Source organism: Malaya genurostris, chromosome 1 (assembly GCF_030247185.1).
Source record: "Malaya genurostris strain Urasoe2022 chromosome 1, Malgen_1.1, whole genome shotgun sequence".
In the NCBI taxonomy this organism is placed as follows: Eukaryota; Metazoa; Arthropoda; class Insecta; order Diptera; family Culicidae; genus Malaya; species Malaya genurostris.
In genome coordinates, this window is record NC_080570.1 from 99881838 (window position 1) to 99899022 (window position 17185).

At 36.9% G+C, this 17185-nt stretch overlaps 1 protein-coding gene and 1 long non-coding RNA gene across 4 annotated transcripts; one reads left to right on the forward strand and one right to left on the reverse strand.

Annotated features, from left to right (window-relative positions):
* Nucleotides 1-846: 846 nt before the first annotated feature.
* Nucleotides 847-5857, reverse strand: LOC131425224 (uncharacterized). 3 transcript variants are annotated; one of them, XR_009228948.1, is made up of 3 exons: nt 1681-1998; nt 1315-1614; nt 847-1258 (listed from the first exon to the last, which is right to left on the reverse strand). It is a non-coding gene; the product is annotated as an uncharacterized LOC131425224 (long non-coding RNA). The 3 variants fall into 3 exon arrangements; XR_009228950.1 differs by lacking the exon at nt 1681-1998 and adding an exon at nt 4789-5857 and having other exon boundaries at nt 848-1258; nt 1315-1561; XR_009228949.1 differs by lacking the exon at nt 1681-1998 and adding an exon at nt 2010-2129 and having other exon boundaries at nt 848-1258; nt 1315-1561.
* LOC131425222 (zinc finger protein 26-like) lies at nt 2158-4795 on the forward strand. The gene is made up of 6 exons (XM_058586927.1): nt 2158-2455; nt 2542-3096; nt 3148-3216; nt 3264-3711; nt 3792-4269; nt 4326-4795. Exons 1-6 carry the CDS (start codon nt 2309-2311, stop codon nt 4654-4656), a joined length of 2028 nt encoding a protein of 675 aa, XP_058442910.1. The 5' UTR covers nt 2158-2308; the 3' UTR covers nt 4657-4795.
* Nucleotides 5858-17185: the final 11328 nt, after the last annotated feature.

Here is a 17185-nt window from a genome sequence, read left to right on the forward strand (position 1 = left end):
TATTATAGAAGCTGCTTAGAAGTTAGTTCGATTGCGTCACGCGAATTTTCAAATGTGGATAAATACTTGAAAATGGACTGCTTAGAATGCCATTCATGAGCTTCGTAACATCTCCACTATTCATCTTATATATTAAACTCATTAGTTAGAGTGTGATCCGCTATCAATGTTAGATGCATTGGCTCAAGGGGTGAATCGACAATTGATGCATTCGCTTCCAACCAGCAGTATTGCACATTTTTCGAACGAATTTTTCTGAGATATTGCTGCAAAAGCGAAGCTATTGCATTCGATTTAATCACAATTCGATCCGCAATCCAAAAGCTAACGTGGTGACTCCACTATTCAGATGACTTTTGATACAGTGGTCCTTATTACCGATATCACTACACGGCGAAAACCAAGTGAAGTGAATGTAGGTTTTAATCACGAAGTCGTTTCAGCGGAAAATGTAATTACTTAGATGAGCTTGTTGTTATTATGAACATCAAATCACCAAAATATTGTTGGAAAAAATGATTTTTTTTCACTACAGTGTTTACTTCACTGAGCGTGATACTGGTAATAGGGAAAATCAAGTGAAGTGGCGTGTAAGTGAAGTGAATGTGAAAGTGGAAGTGGGAACGGTAATAAGGGTCAGTAACACTTTAAATAAAATCTTTTTAAAACAGCTGTTCAAATATAGCTTTGGGATCAACTGGTGCCAGATGTATTTTTGACGATTATAAATTATTCAACAGCTTGTCATATCGGACCATATATTCTTCACAGTGTCGCGAATAGCCTAAGGGTTTGTTTGGCCATTCGAAGCTTGATATAGGGAATGGATAATAGAACTGAAATTTAAATAAACGTATCTCTGGTAAGGAAATTTTATTTGTACGAACAGTTCTCTTTTTTTCTGTTATATTATAATCTCAAGATTTAATTTTCAATTCACAAATTATGCATCTAGAACTAAACACTCTCCTAAATATGCTCTAGTGATGTCAAGCATGTCAATACGGTATATGTCAGATAGATTAAGCTGATTTTTTTTTTATAGAAGAGGGTGGATGTGTGGGTACAAACTAGTATATAATAATCAATGCATAGCAAGCCATGACCATTGTGGTGAGACAACTGCTCAAGGTCCAATAAATCATAGAACAACTTATATCATCATTACACCACGGACTGCTGTACAGGTAAGAAGTGCATCATTCTGGGTGATTCCGTTTCCGTTGCGTAGTTGACTATTCACACCAACACCTTCCTTCTGTAAAAAAATAACAAGATCAGAAACATGTCGACCATCATTAAAAAAGTACTTACGAACTACGGATAGAAACTTGAAGTGAAACTTTCGCTCTATGTGTGAGTTAACGGGCGTACTGAAGCCTGTATCGTAAAGCAAAGCAGCGTATGACCAACTCGCTCGTAGCTAGACTCGATCGGATGTACCCAGTAAACATTCGGAATCTCAAACTTCGGCTTGTAACATTCTCCACCGACGGATTCCAGTGTAATTCGAACGAATAAATAGATCGATTCGCTCGACCTCCATTTGAACATCGGTAGTCTAAAATGATTTCATTTTGTCATCTTCGTTGTTTCATGATAGATTGATGTTTCCTTGCGGTGTTAATAAAACAATAAATTGCGTCAGAAAAAAATATAATAACTCAAATAAAACCATACTTAAGAGTATGAAGAGCTACAGGCAGATATTGTTTGATCGATTAGGAACTGTAAAACCAAGATGTATTCATTATCGGTTAACCGATCGGTTAAGCGCAATCAACGTGTGGTCTCCATTTTGTATCAAATAAAACTATCAATAAGTGCAACATTTTATTCATCCAATTCGGAATCATTTAGAGCATCACCAGCCAAAAAATGCCACCCACAGCACAATCACTCCATTATCCATGATAACTGTAATCGATTCCACAGTGCGATCCGCCAAATCCTTCCTCCAACGAAATGAACAGAATCGGATGTGTGTACAATATATATTTCGACGTTACCTTGCAAGCCCTTGAAGAAAAAATGTCCGGACTTTCAATTAGTGCCAAAGATTCGCCAGGCTGCGCGACAACCGGAGTAACTTAGAAGTGAAATCCCAATCTGAACTGGTCGTTTGTTTATGTTTCATGCCTGAATCCCGGTGCGCCATACTTAATATCGTGAGAAAATTACCAACACAACCAAAATTGTCTTATCACGCCACCAGTGTATTTTACATCGTGTATGAATATGACCCTTTGTAATGTTTATCTTCAATAGAAGGATTGAAAAAGTTTGAAAGCAAACACCATCCGTAGATATGGAGGTTCTCACGGCTTTGCCGGAAGAAATTAATCGACCACGTTGTCGTTTATGTTTCCATGCAGGTGAGAATTACCAGCTAGTGGAAGTGTTTACCAAATATCAGGATATATCGAAACGGGTTATGAGTGCTTTGGGTGTGAAGGTAAGTCCAATACACAATCTATTGGGGACTTTTTTTATTACTAGTTTGTAATACATACAATGTTTAATTTTGTTTGTATAAAACAGATCTATCGCAGTGAAAAGCAGGCAAGGATTTGCACAATTTGCGAATCACTCATTGATATCATTCAAAACTTCCAAGCAGTATGTAAGAAAACAAATCAGTTGCACCAGGAACGGAAAGATTTCCTGTTATATGACACATTTTGGGATAATCATGAACAGGAAGCTGTTAAATGCACGGAAAAAATTATTCTTACCCATCGCTCTGAAGTGGATAAAACCATTAGCGGCACTTTAATAATTCCACCATTCGCTAAAAACGTAAATGAGCGAAAAGATCTTGCAATAGAAGAAAAAGTACGGCAACATGTGCCGCTGGATGAAAAACAAACGGACTTTGAAGAAGAAAGAGTTGATCATGATCAACTTATGCATAAGCCGGAAATAGTTCTATGTGAACCAACTATCAATAATGATATGCTTGAAAATGAATGTGTTCCCTCAAAAGAATTTCAATCGGTATTTGAAAACCAAGCCGATGTTATTGAAGAAGATACATATGATTTAGAACTGAAAAGTGAATCGTCAACTGAATCTAATGTCAGCAATGAATCCGATGTAGGTTTTCGATAGGTTCTGTTACAATTTTTAACATTTGTTTTTTTATAGCCAGAATGGAAAAGTTGCAGAAATAAAATTAATTCTAAAAAAGTTACAACAAAAAAGTCAGATAACAAGGTATTTAATTTTTACAGCAATGACGATTTCTTATATACTTTTACTAGTTTAAGGTACGTCAACGGCGTGGGAACAAAATCAATTACAATGAACCATCTGATAACGACCTAGATGCTAAAGTTCCAGGAAAGCGAGGGCCTCGACGGAAAAAGGTACGAAAATCGGACCCTAGTGAGTGTGACATTTGTGGCGAAACAGTCGCATATTATTTAAAGGAGTCTCATCGTAACCAACATCTTGGAGTACGACCGTACAAATGCGACTATGAAGGCTGCGGACGCACTTATTTCTCACATAATGATATTCGTACACACATTAGGCGTCATGAAGTAACGTATCACGTTTGTGAGATTTGCGGGAGGAATATTAAGGGTGTTGAGTGGTTCCGAAGGCACGTCAAAACTCATACGGAGTGTCCTCAATTCACATGTGAAGTATGTGGAAGTAAATTTCGCAGAAAAGCTCAACTTCAAACACATATGGTTACACATACAGGTAAGTAACAAATAATTATCAATTACTGTGTAGTTCCAAAAGTGTGTAGGGATCAATATATTAAACATTTTACATTCAAGGTCTAACACCTCATGAGTGCAAAATTTGTGGAAGACGATTTGCGTTAAAGTACAATATGGAGTTACACGCTAAACGCCACGATAGGAAAGAAGATTTGAATCAAAAGAAGAAAAATTTCACAGGAAAGCGTACATGGAAGAATTATGTTAAACCGGACAGCTCTGTGAAAAGATATCACGTGACTTGTGAAACGTGCGGAAAACTAGTTCATAAACGTGAGATTGATGGCCATGTAAACAGACACTTAGGGCGTCGACCCTATTCTTGCGATGAAACAGGTTGTACTCGCTCTTTCTATGGATTGCGAGGAATCAAGGAACATAAAATGGTAGTTCACTCGGATAAAATTCTTCGTTATGAATGCAGTATTTGTAACCGTTCTATAAAAGGTGCCGGGACATTTAAACGACATGTAATGTTGCATAATTCAGACATGAAGGTGGAATGTCAATATTGCGGGAAAAAGTTTACGTCGAAGTATGTGTCAATTATTTCGATAATTATTGTGGTGATTATGTTCAATTATATTCTAGGAGTTATCTTAGAGCACACGAACGAAAACATTCTGGTGTACGTCCATATATTTGTGATATATGTGACAGAACTTTTGCTATGAAACCATGTTGGAAGATGCATATGAAAAAAGTCCATAACGAAGATTGGCGTGAACATACAGCACAAAAATACAGCTCATCTGATATGGTACAAGAAGTAGAAGCTTATAATGAAATATTGGTGCCAGAGCAAAGCGCTGTTTCTTCCACATCGCTATGTTCGTCTATATCTGAGTTAAATCAAGAGCCACGATTAATAGAACCACAGTACGATATATTACATCCACTGAAAACCGATCATACATATTAAACTGTCGAAATAAAGTTGTTCTGGTCAATATGTATCATTGAATTTATAAGTTGGAAATTTGTATTTTGTATTCAAATTGAACAAAAATTCGCAAATCGTTGCGTTACTCGTTCAATTTGAGCGTTATCTTACCAAATTCGTGAAATAAGTCTCGTTGATTGATATTCCGCAATGTGTCACTGTACCTAAAATGGTGTTGACTTCTATTGGCGTTAGGAATGCCTTACTCTTCACTATACGGAGCACGGTGTCAATTAAAAGTTTCAAAAATAGCCGCGAAACCTTTTCTGTCATGATTTCGAACGATAATAACCCAGTCTTTTGTTGATGTATTGATGTAATCAATTAATTAACAACAATCGATTCGGAAACATTTAACTTATACATATATGACAACATCGTTCCAGTATACTATTGATAAATTGGTTGGAATCGACCTTATTCACGAGCCAATCACAGCATGTCATCAAGATGTCATCGAATTGATTTCTCTCGCACGGCCGACGGTTTCGATCGTTGCTCAAATTTCATTTAGTCTCAATTCTGCTTCGATAGGTATAAGGAGAGTTTACGTCATGCAAGAAACAGTATATGCCTACATATGCCATTTTACAATTTCAACATTAGTTGGTGGCTGCCTGCCAACGAAACAGGTAGCTTGTCTAGTGAGTGGATAACAAAACTGAGATACATCCATTCACCTGCTGATTCAATTCATTGGACAGGAGTCTCTTCAATGCTAATAACCACAATTCAACCAACGTACACTGGAAATCATTGTCGAGTTTTTCTATTGTTATATAGAGCTGTGCGCCGATCAAAATTGTCAACATCGGCGGCTGAAACGTCTTTTTGGCTAGCGGCGGCGGCGAATCGGCGTGACGCTATTTCCTGAAAACATCGGCGGCGGAGGCGGCGCGATTCGGCGTAATCAATTATAAACATATTAAAAATTTTAATATTGATTCACACAGGACAATTTCTCTATCTTATTGTTTTGTCGACCTACAATCAAAGATCCTAATGTTTATGTGATCCATTAAAGCCAACGTAGTGAATAGAGATGGTAAATGGTTTCAAATGCATCGAATTAGAAGAGAAATTGAGATAAGTATAAGTGCGATTATTTGGAGATGGTTGACTATCTATATATATAAAAATGCAGAAGTCATTCTTTGCAATCACATCACGTAAGAACGGATGGATGGATTTACATGATTCTTTTTTGTTTGATTAGTTTCTATCCCCGCCGGGTTCGTACATCAAAAAATTTTGGAAAATTTGCCGAAAACGTTGGAAAAATCCATAAAGTTGTTTTGTAAGGAGAATGGAATTTTCCGTTGAAAAAGTCGCCAATGATTCCTAGATCTACGATTGATGTTTGGCGCGCAACGAGTTGCATAAGTGCTTGGCCGTCGAAGGAAAGAATACTAGATCGGTGAAAGAATCTTTTGGCGCGCAACGAGTTGTTTTGTGTGAAGTTTCCGCATGCATACTAGATTAAAGTTATTCGTCATTCCGAGCCACGTGCTTAATTGAGTATCAACATTATTGCTTACTAATATCGTTTTCGCTTGAGAAAACTGAAACTGACCCAGGGTAGTTTCATCAAACACTTTTTAACTAAACTGTGTTGGTTTCGCACTTAGCAACGAGGATCTGAACAAACCTTATATAAAAATCAGGCTCGAAACTGATTCGATGTTTAGTTCAACAATGTTGAAACTAGGTTCGAAACTAGCTTTAAACAAACGGTTTGACAGCAGTTAGGGAGGAAACTGGGTAAAATTTAGAATTAAACGAAAGCGAAATAAATGACTGGCGGAATGTATACTGTTCTAGAAATAGGCAAGAGAAAAAGTTCTGATATCGTTCACCAGTGTGTGTAATGGAGTCAGATGAATAATATTGGTCATTGTGAGTGTAAGTTTACCAAATCTGAAAATTTTGGAATTAATCAATGAAAAGATTATTCTGTAGAAGCGCTAAGGTCAAACTAAGAGATTTTCCTTGAATTTTGCTGATTAGATAAATGTTCAAGAGGATTACCATAATGGATTGAGACTGACATTTTTTATGCATTATTCTGTGAAAAATGTTCAAATTTGTAAGATCAATATCAAATTAAAATTTAAGCGTCGTCTCACCAAGCAACAAAAAGTTCCACAGTACCTGAAAAATATCCACTTTAATAGAGCTATAGAGTATGCGTGGCACTTTTTGGTAACTTAAACGTATTTCTGAGAAAGCTTTGTCGCTACTTAAAAGCTTTACAAGGAACTGTTCAAAGTTAGTTCTGTTGTGTTGGGTGAATTCAAGTATGAGTAATTCCCTAAAAACGGACTGTTCAGAATACTTTGTAATTTTGGTTACTTTGGCTAAATAGAAATTGTAAATATATCCTTTTCTACCAAATGAAGAACTCTAGAAAATAAACTTTTCAACATATTGTTAAGTTTGTCAATACAAAACTCTTGTTAGTGAGCTTTTTCATCGATTTCCGAAAGCAAGAATCATATCTGGAAGATAAAACGTGGCACCTTATATCCTTTATGTCGAAGCCATTAGAGAGAGATCTCTGTTCAGTGCTTTGATACAAAGGATGAGATGATAATCTGTACCTTTGTTCAATTTTTGCTTAACAGAAGTATTTCACATTTTCATATTAATTTTTTGGTGATATTTCTGTTTTGGGCTGAAGCGAATGTGTGTCGAATTCCGTTGATTGTAGGTTAATTAGAAAAATAATGAAGAGAAACGTTAACCACTTAGTCGACAATTCTGCTATCCGAAAACCATAAATTCGAACAAATAATTTTTGGGCGAGACGAAGTTCGACGGGTCAGCTAGTTGTTTAAATAAATATTTCATTCATATACAAAGGGTTTCTTTCTATTATGAGCAAGATATTTTTAAAATCGCTTTTTACATAGTTGATAATTATCATGTATAAAAATCGTTTTATCAACTCAAAAAATGAGTATATCTTTTTCGTACGTACATAATTAACATAAAATCGATTTGGCGCTCAAACTCATTCAGATATCAAAAATAATATCAAATTAACAAATTCAAATTTTAATTACTTCACATTTGTAACGATTTCTTATAAAAACGGGTAAATTCATATGAAAAGTCATATTAGAAGTAGAAGAAAATGTTTTTACTTTGAGTTGGTAACGTTGATCTTAATTTATTGTGCTAAAACTAACGTTTATTTAGAATGGAGTATGAAACTTTGTTCAATACCATTTTTCAAATGCCCGGAAATAACAAACAAAGTATCCAAAATAAATGGTACTCGATCGCTAAACATTCTAGTACCCGAAAAATCAACACTACACTGGTTTCTAAAAAAAATGTTAATCCGAAAAAACCTAACATTATTTATTTTTTTCGGAAGAACCCTCCTTTTCTTGGTTCCATTTTTCATTTTCAGATATCGCGATAATGTTGCGATAATGTGCCAATAGCTCAAAACCTTTTAAATAAAGACAGAAAATAGACTTTGAATCAAATGACATTGGCTTCGGTTGACATCGGTAGTACTGATTTTCAGTATAAGTAGGAGGAAAGTGACTGTACTGTAATTTTCAATGATTTTTCATTTTCACATTGATAAAATCATTTTTTCGGCTGATGTAATATTATCGGCGGCACGATTAAAATGGGATAACCGGCGCGCTGATCATCTTTTTCTTAAATTGGCGGCGTGTCGAAATTATCGGCGGCGGCGGCGTGGCGCGGCGGCGCACAGCTCTATTGTTATATACAAAAAGTAACTAATAATTGGATTCGAATTTAGTGTGTTCGCATAAGAACGCGTCCCTCTTCTTCTTCTTCTTCTTCTTTTCTGTCAGGACCAGCCCGGTGGCAAAGATAGGGCGCTCCAGCAAGTGCTAGCGTAGCCAACATCTGGGGCATTTGGTGGGCAATCAGAGCGCTCAGAGTACGGTAAACAAACATTCGAGCATTTCAATTCGAGTAAAATCTTAATTTCCTTATCGTAGTGATGATATTCTGTTCGATAATTTGCGGGGAAGTGCTTTAAAGGGCACTGAAAAAACAAATAGTTTGTAATATCCAGTTTTTGGTTAGCCATTTTTCTTCATTGTTTTGGTTTTTGCAGAATGATGCTGGCCACAGTTTCATGACGTCATAGCAGGAGGCTGGTCAGGACAGATGACATCTGTTCCTTATGTGTTTAGGGCCAGTTACCGAGACTATATGCCCTGCAGTCATTTTCAGCCGGAGCTGTTTTAGAGGTTCAGCTGTGCTTGTTTTTTAAACGCGCAAACTTCTTTAAACATCTTCATGTTGTTAGATCGGAAGAGTTCAGTGAAATTATTGAATTTACAGTTGAATTGGAAATTGGAGCGTAAAGTATTAAACTTTGGACAGCTCAATATGAGATGTTCACCTGTTTCTGGTTCTGAGCATATGTCACAGTCCGCTTTATCTTCTATTTTCATTTTGTATTTCCAGTAGCGGGAATAATCATGGCCAGCTTGTAGGCGATTCAATAACCTAACCTCGGTGTTCGTCAATTTCTTGTTATAAAACCACGGTTTATCTAGGAACTGTTGCTGGATTCTGAAGAATTTTCGGCCTTTTTCTTCCGCGTATGTTTTGTACCAATCAGTCGTCGCTATTTGTTTTTCACGTTTTAGTGTCCAGAAAGCATCCTTCATTGATAGATCGTTATTCATTCTGTTTGTATGGCCGGCCGATGTTGCCATCTTTGCCAATTTGTCTGCGATTTCATTACCGTGAATACCGACGTGGCTTGGAATCCACTGTATATCAACATGTTTTTCACTGGCTGTCTTCAATATTTTTGCAATTTGTAACGAAATTATTATTTCTTCCTTAGCATTGTCTAATATTGTACAGACTGACATTGAATCTGTAAGTAACACCCATCTTGAGTCAGTATAGTGTAACATTTCCAGAGCTACTTCTATCGCTATCAGTTCTGCTTGTGTAATACTGGTCTCGTTGTTCAATTGGATTGATATTCTTTGGTTGGTCCCTTCCACGAATATCCCAATTCCACAGACTCCGTTATTTTTCGATGCATCGGTGAATACTCGATTTTTTCCTCTATGCTTACCATGCATAGCGAACAGAGTTAGTTGTTTCAGTCTGATGGTACTAGTATCCTTTTTGGCTACTTGTAGTTCATCCAAGCTTGCTAGGATTGTTGTTTCTATTTTCCCCGTTTTACACATTGGCGTGACTGACTCAAACAGCACTCTATGATTGATGTATACCTTTTCTATGTATGAAAGGTCGTCTCTTTCATTGACGGTGTCGTCAAGATCGATGAGTTGTTTACCAACAGATGTACCGTACACGATATTTCTTACAATTTCTTTGCTAGTGGTATACTCGTGATGTAAGTCCAGTGGTTCCTGACCCGCCAGTGCTAATAGAGTATTTAATGGTGTAGTACGTGAGCAACCGGTAACCTTTCTAAGGCATTGATTGTTCACAACAGATAGTATCTGTTTGTTCGTTTTTCTTGCATTATTGCTCCGTAGTCCAGAACGCTTCGTATGAGTGCCTTGTAAATAAGATTCAAAGATTGTGGATGTCCTCCGTGTTTTATACCACGAGCTCGAGTCAGGTAAATCCATTAAAATGTTCCGTAATATAATAACCGATCTGAAATTTATTTTGTTTACATTCATCTTACCTTCGATATGCAGTTACCAAGGTTATGGTGACTGTTATTCAAAATCAATAAATATATCAACTTGTGCTGCCAGTTTAAAAAAAATTCACTAGCGTTTTCGATTTGACATTTCCAGTTACTGAGGGGTAGTTAAATTTACGATACAGTTTTGATAGACGAGTGGCAGGTCGTGTCGTCGGTTCACCTTCAGATTCAAATCGTTGGCTCTGTTGATGAAATCGTCTAGTGCTTCCTGAGTTAGTTTTTCAAGGGCCTCGAATGTTTTGGCACGTACAATGAGTCCGAAGTCATCCGCGAATTGAGTTAATTTTATCCCATCTCGTTGTATTTTGTGTAAACCAGCTGTATAGATATGGAAGGCCGTAGGAGACATAACATCACCCTGGGGTAATCCATTGCAAACTGTTCGTGTTATTGTAGTTCCCAGAACTTGCATAGAAATCTTGCGATTCGATAGGAATCCTGATATCCATTGGCAGATTTCGGGCGCAAAACCGTATTGTAGCATAATTTCTTCCAGTTTGTCTGTCCTGACTGCATTAAATGCATTAGATAAGTCGATGAAGACTACGGCGGTGATGTATTTCTCTCTCTTATTTGCTTTAATTGTGTTAACAACAAAATTAATGGCTGTTGTTGTGGATAAATGTCTTCTGAAACCAAAAGACGTATCAGGAATAACTCGCTTTACATCCGCTGTCTCTGTTATCTTTTCTAAAACAGCGCTATTAATCAGTTTCGTCACTGTTGGTATGAGAGAGATCGGCCGCTTGCTCTCTACTGTAGATTGGTCTTTTCCGATTTTGTGAATCGCCACCACTTTGATAATTTTTAGATTTTCCTTTATTATACCTGTTTTCCATTGCATGTAAACGTTTGAGCATTTGATATGAAATGCCGTCGATTCCTGGAGCTGAAGGTTTTCGTTTTTTATCAAACAGTTCGTGCCATTTTTCTTTACATATTATATCGTAGTTAGCGGTTACACGCAGTGGGCTATCTAGCTGCACGTCATTTGGCCCGAAGTGTAAGTCGAGGAAGGTGTTAGCAATGCTCAAGTCCTCATGCACAATGTTGTTCTGCTTTTTTTTGGAAAATTTCCCGGTCAATCTGTTTACTCGCGACCAGAGTTCTCTTGAGTTGAGTGACGGATTAATTGTGGTTGGAAACTCTTCAATCCTTTTTTTATCCCTTCTTTTTCAATACGTAGAAAAATCCTAGCATCTCTTTTATCTTTCCAAGCATTTTCCACAGCATCAGACCACCAGTATTTTGGTGTATACTTCTCTCGTTTCCTGTGTTTTCTGCTAATCGTTTTGATTTTTTTAGACAGATTTTCTAGGTTATCAACGTCATCAAGCCTTCCTATCTCGTCTAATATTTGTTTAGTGTTATAGACATATTTATGATTTGAAACGATCGGTTCGTTGAATGTAATAGCTATCGACAAGTGGTGACTGCCAATGCCAAAATCGTTCACTTTCCAGGTGACTTCGGAGTACATTTCTGGAGTACAAAGCGTTAAGTCTATAGCAGATGATCTTTTATTTAGTTCGATTGGGATGAATGTAAAAGAACCGTCGTTCAAAATAATTAGATTATGGTCACCAATAGCAGCGGAAAGTTTTTGTCCTTTCACATCTGAATCATGACATCCCCACAGCTGTTCATGTGCATTCCAATCTCCACCTATTAGCAAGCGTTTGTATCCCTGTAAAGCATTGAAAATCTTGAGGGTGTCTTTTTCCAAATCGTTAGGTGTAATAGATGGGCTCGCGTAAACTGAGACCAGTACTAAATCGAGTTTTATAATTTTTACTGCCACTGCTTGAAAATAGTATGTTAAGGTTGGAAGGGGAATTTTTTGGTAGCTTAGATAATTCCTTAGATAAATGGCGGCACCACCGTAACCATCTTGCCTTGATGAGAGGAAAGCATTATAGTTGCTAATGTTATATCGTTTAGTGTTTTCTGGATTCCACATTGACCATGTCTCTGAAAGTATGGCAGCCGCATAGTTACTGCCACTTAAACATCTTTGTAGCTCTTCTTTGTTCTTCGAAACACTTTGTATATTACATTGAAGGAATTGTATGTTGTCGAATGTTACTATAAAAATAATATTTACTGATCAAATTTTCTTCTAATTTCACTTGAGCTTGTATGTATTAATTCTCATTTTTTTATTTTCTTTTCTTTTTTTTTATTAGAATATTACTGACTTTAATTCCAAATGATTTTTCGACCTATCTTTGAACTTTTCTGCAAATTTTCCATCTTCTAAATTTCCAGCAAATTCTGTGTAGAAACTCAAAAAAACCCTGGTAAAAACTTCTTGCATTTCCTTCTGCGATTTACGTTGAAGTTCATCGAAACGAGTTTGCTGTTCACGGATGAAAGTCTCTTTCCATTTTTCCGCTTCGGAAACTTTATGTAGGTTATTAAGTCCCATACCCCGCTCCAAAGGGGTATCGTCGCAGTATGTTTTCATGTTCATCTGTCGTGCTTTTTTCCCGTTAAACTCGTCTTGCTGATTTACTTCGTTTCGTTTAGATGTCTGTTTGATTCTGACCGCTGGAGTGACGGGTTGCCTTGGTTCGTTTGTTCGCCTCCATTCTAGTCTTAAATTGTTTTTGTTTGACACAGCATTAGCGAAAGATCCCTCCAGAGTGGGAAACTCAGAGAGGTTGCTCAGCGGTTCAAAAAAGTTGGCTGTTCTGATTGGAGTCATTTTTCTTGCTTCAGCATAGGTGATGTTTTGTTTCGCCATGATGGATTTAATTGTTTTTTGACGTTGAGTTTCATTACTTACTTCGCTCCAGTTTCGTGTTCAGTCGACTTACAGTTGAGATACATTTGTTGAAATTCACATCGATCATAATCTTCCTTATTTGCATGTGTTTTTCCGCATTTACTACATCCTTTATGGCTGCGACAGTTTTCCAGTTTATGTCCATATCTCAAACACTGGGAGCAGAAAGTGACCTTCTGGCTAAACGGGAAGACACGAGTAGAACATCCAAACAATTTAATCCTTTCTGGTAACACATTTGTCCTGAAATTCACGCTTACTCTCATACTTGCAACCTTGACATTGTCAACGTAACGGGATAAACGTTTCACGTTCATTATCGGGACCTCGCACTCAATATCGTTTTGTCGTGACACTCAATATCGTTTGGGGTGCCTTTTCAAAATTTACCCTCTGAGTGAGTGATAAGTTTTTGATCGTGAATATCTATTGTTGTATCTAATGAATCAACATAATTCTTGCGACATGCCATCGGAAATATGATCACAATTTTATGATAAAATTTTCAGTTTTGTGACATAGTCTCAAATAATTCAAAATTAAACTTTTCATAAATGTTTGGTATAAACGAGTATCAAAGAGGATAATTCATAAGGCGCGTTTGCCTTTCTCGTATTTTTAATGCTCATAGCTCAGTGATCTGTGAAAGGATTTATATAATCTAACTACCAATAAAATCGAAATTTTTCAATTTAAACGTGTATAGCAAGAGCATTGAAGTATTTCAATAGTACACTATTGAAAAACCTGTCTCATTTGATCCATGTCAACACCAGCCAATCAGAACGCGTTCTAAGGAAGAGAACAATATATCTGCTGCTGTACAACAAATCGTCCGGGAAAAATGTTTCGAAAAGTGGTGAATATCGCAGTGAGTTCCTCAATTTGGTCCTTCTGAATGCTAGAAACGAATCCCTACAACATACTGATAGTTTGTTTCAATGAATTATGCAAATCCGAAATGAAATAATCGACATTAAAATTCTGTATGCGGCTATTTTTATAGCCGTTAGGACCGCCCATTAGTGAAAAAGCTACAAACGAATTCACATAAAAGGAAATCTCTTAACAAAAATTCAATCAGTTTGGATTCTATCGCCCCTGCGAGCAGATGTGTTTTGTGTCGTCTGCACAGCTAGTTTCGCTTTCGACAAGAGCGATTACGTCACAGCTGCCAGTCATTAGCATTGGGAAAAAAACAACGGTGGAGAGCATTGCACAAAATCAGCCGTTCTAATGGCTCTAAAAGTTTTCTAAAGAACTATTAGGATTTGTTGTTCGCAGATCGTAGGGAAATATCCTCAGTTTACTGCAAATCAAGAACAGTTTGCTTAGATTTGTGCAGTTTTCGCTGTGTGAGTAATCGAGATGAAGTGAAGCCTTTTTTCGCGAAAAATGTTCCAGAGTTTAATGTCGTAGAGAATTAGGCAATTTGACTCTTCTGAATGCTGGAAACGAATCTGTACAGCATATTGATAGTTTCTTTCAATAAATTATGCAAATCCGAAATGATATAATCGACATTAGAATTCTGTATGCGGCTATTTTTATAGCCGTTAGGACCGCCCATTAGTGAAAAGGCTACAAACGGAAACAGGTAGAAACAAGCCTCTCAACAAAACTTGAATTAGTTTGGATCAGGGATGTCAGGTTCACAGATTAATCTGTGTTTCACAGATTTTGAATTTAGTGCACAGATTTTAAAACTGACACAGATTTTCACAGATTTCTGAAAATGATCACAGATTTTCACAGATTCTTGAATAAATCACAGATTTTGGAAATCGATTACAGTTTAGCATTAAAAAGTACAGAGCGTGTTGGTAGTGAAACCTTTTTTTTTTTGCTCGCTAAATTGAATTCGTGCACCTGAAATGGTACCTTTTTTTTTTTTTTTGCTCACTAAATTTGATTTTGAACTGCTATTGGAGTACGGAAAACGATCACAGATTTTCACAGGCAGGTTTTGGGTTGGATCACAGATTTTTGAAAAAATGACCTGGCATCTCTGGTTTGGATTGTATCGCCACTGCGAGCAGATGTGTTTTGTGTCGTCTGCACAATCAGTTTCGCTTTCGACAAGAGCGATTACGTCACAGCTGCCAGTCATTAGTATTGGGAAAAAAACAACGGTGGAGAGCATTGCACAAAATCAGCCGTTCTAATGGTTCTAAAAGTTTTCTAAAGAACTATTAGGATTTGTTGTTCGCAAATCGTAGGGAAATATCCTCAGTTTACTGCAAATCTAGAACAGTTTGGTTAGATTTGTGCACATCTCGCTGTGTGAAACTCACAGTAAACGAGATCAAGTGAAGCCTTCTTTGTTTTTGCGAAAAATGTTCCAGAGTTTAATGTCGTAGAGAATTACGCAATTTGACCTTTCTGAATGCTAGAAACGAGTCCCTTCAGCATATTGATAGTTTCTTTCAATAAATTATGCAAATCCGAAATGAAATAATCAACATTAAAATTCTGAATGCGGATATTTTTATAGTCGTTAGGACCGCCCAATAGTGAAAAAGCTACAAACGAAATCACATAAAAGGAAATCTCTTAACAAAAATTCATTGGATTCTATCGCCACTGCGAGCAGATGTGTTTTGTGTCGTCTGCACAGCTAGTTTCGCTTTCGACAAGAGCGATTACGTCACAGCTGCCAGTCATTAGCATTGGGAAAAAAACAACGGTGGAGAGCATTGCACAAAATCAGCCGTTCTAATGGCTCTAAAAGTTTTCTAAAGAACTATTAAGATTTGTTGTTCGCAAATCGAAAGGAAATATCCTCAGTTTAGTGCAAATCAAGAACAGTTTGCTTAGATTTGTGCACTTTTCGCTGTGTAATCGAGATGAAGTGAAGCCTTTTTTCGCGAAAAATGTTCCAGAGTTTAATGTCGTAGAGAATTACGCAATTTGACCTTTCTGAATGCTAGAAACGAGTCCCTTCAGCATATTGATAGTTTGTTTCAATAAATTATGCAAATCTGAAATGAAATAATCAACATTAAAATTCTGAATGCGGCTATTTTTATAGCCGTTAAGACCGCCCATTAGTGAAAAAGCTACAAACGAAATCAGGTAGAAACAAGCTTCTCAACAAAAAGTGAAGCCTTCTTTGTTTTTGCGAAAAATGTGCAAAGGGGAATGCTTGCATAATTCATACAATTGATCAACTAATTGATATTCGGAAGTGTTAAGGAACATGTCAGTTGTTTTCGTATTTACGACATCCAGTTATGTCTCTGACATTACCCACCCGCCTTTTTTATCTCTTGTTCTGAAATATCTAGAGGGATGCCAGCGATTATTCCTGTGATGCTGATGACATGTCTTGGTATGTATGCGCGATAGATGTTATTGTCCGTATTGACTATGTTCACCAACATGTTGTCTCGCAGATAGCTATTCAATTTAACGATCATTTTACGTTTCCCCACATATTGCAGCTCCTGTATATAGATTTTCATCTGATCAATTTTTCTTAAATACATACCGAGTGAAAACTTATTTATCGATTTTCCTTGGGAATTTTCACGTATTTCGATAAAAACTCTATAAGGGCCAGTATCCCTGTTCGAATATTCGTACGTGGATTTTTCGGCTTCATTGACGTCGGTTTTCCTCTTCGCTTTTGCATCAGAGCATCGATCACTTGCTAGATTCATTTGGATAGATTCATTTGAGTTCATGACCGTTTCTTCCATAGACCATTCATCCGATGGTAAGTCTGGTGGTACCCCACCAAACGCCATTTTTTTTCTTACGAACACTTCTTCTTAGAATATTTGTCTTCTTCAACTTTCGTTTTAGAATTTATCTTCGCAAAACCAATATGGCTTCCGTAAAAGGCAGATTGTCTTGGCGTCCTTTCGCCCCGATGGCGCACAACTCTTTAAAAACACCATTTCACTGGTACAGAATAATTCAAATAATAGAAAACAATTACTAAACACTTCAGCTGAACTAATCACTTTGAAATACTCGAAAAAACGAAGAAACAAGAACCTCGGTTTATTTTTACA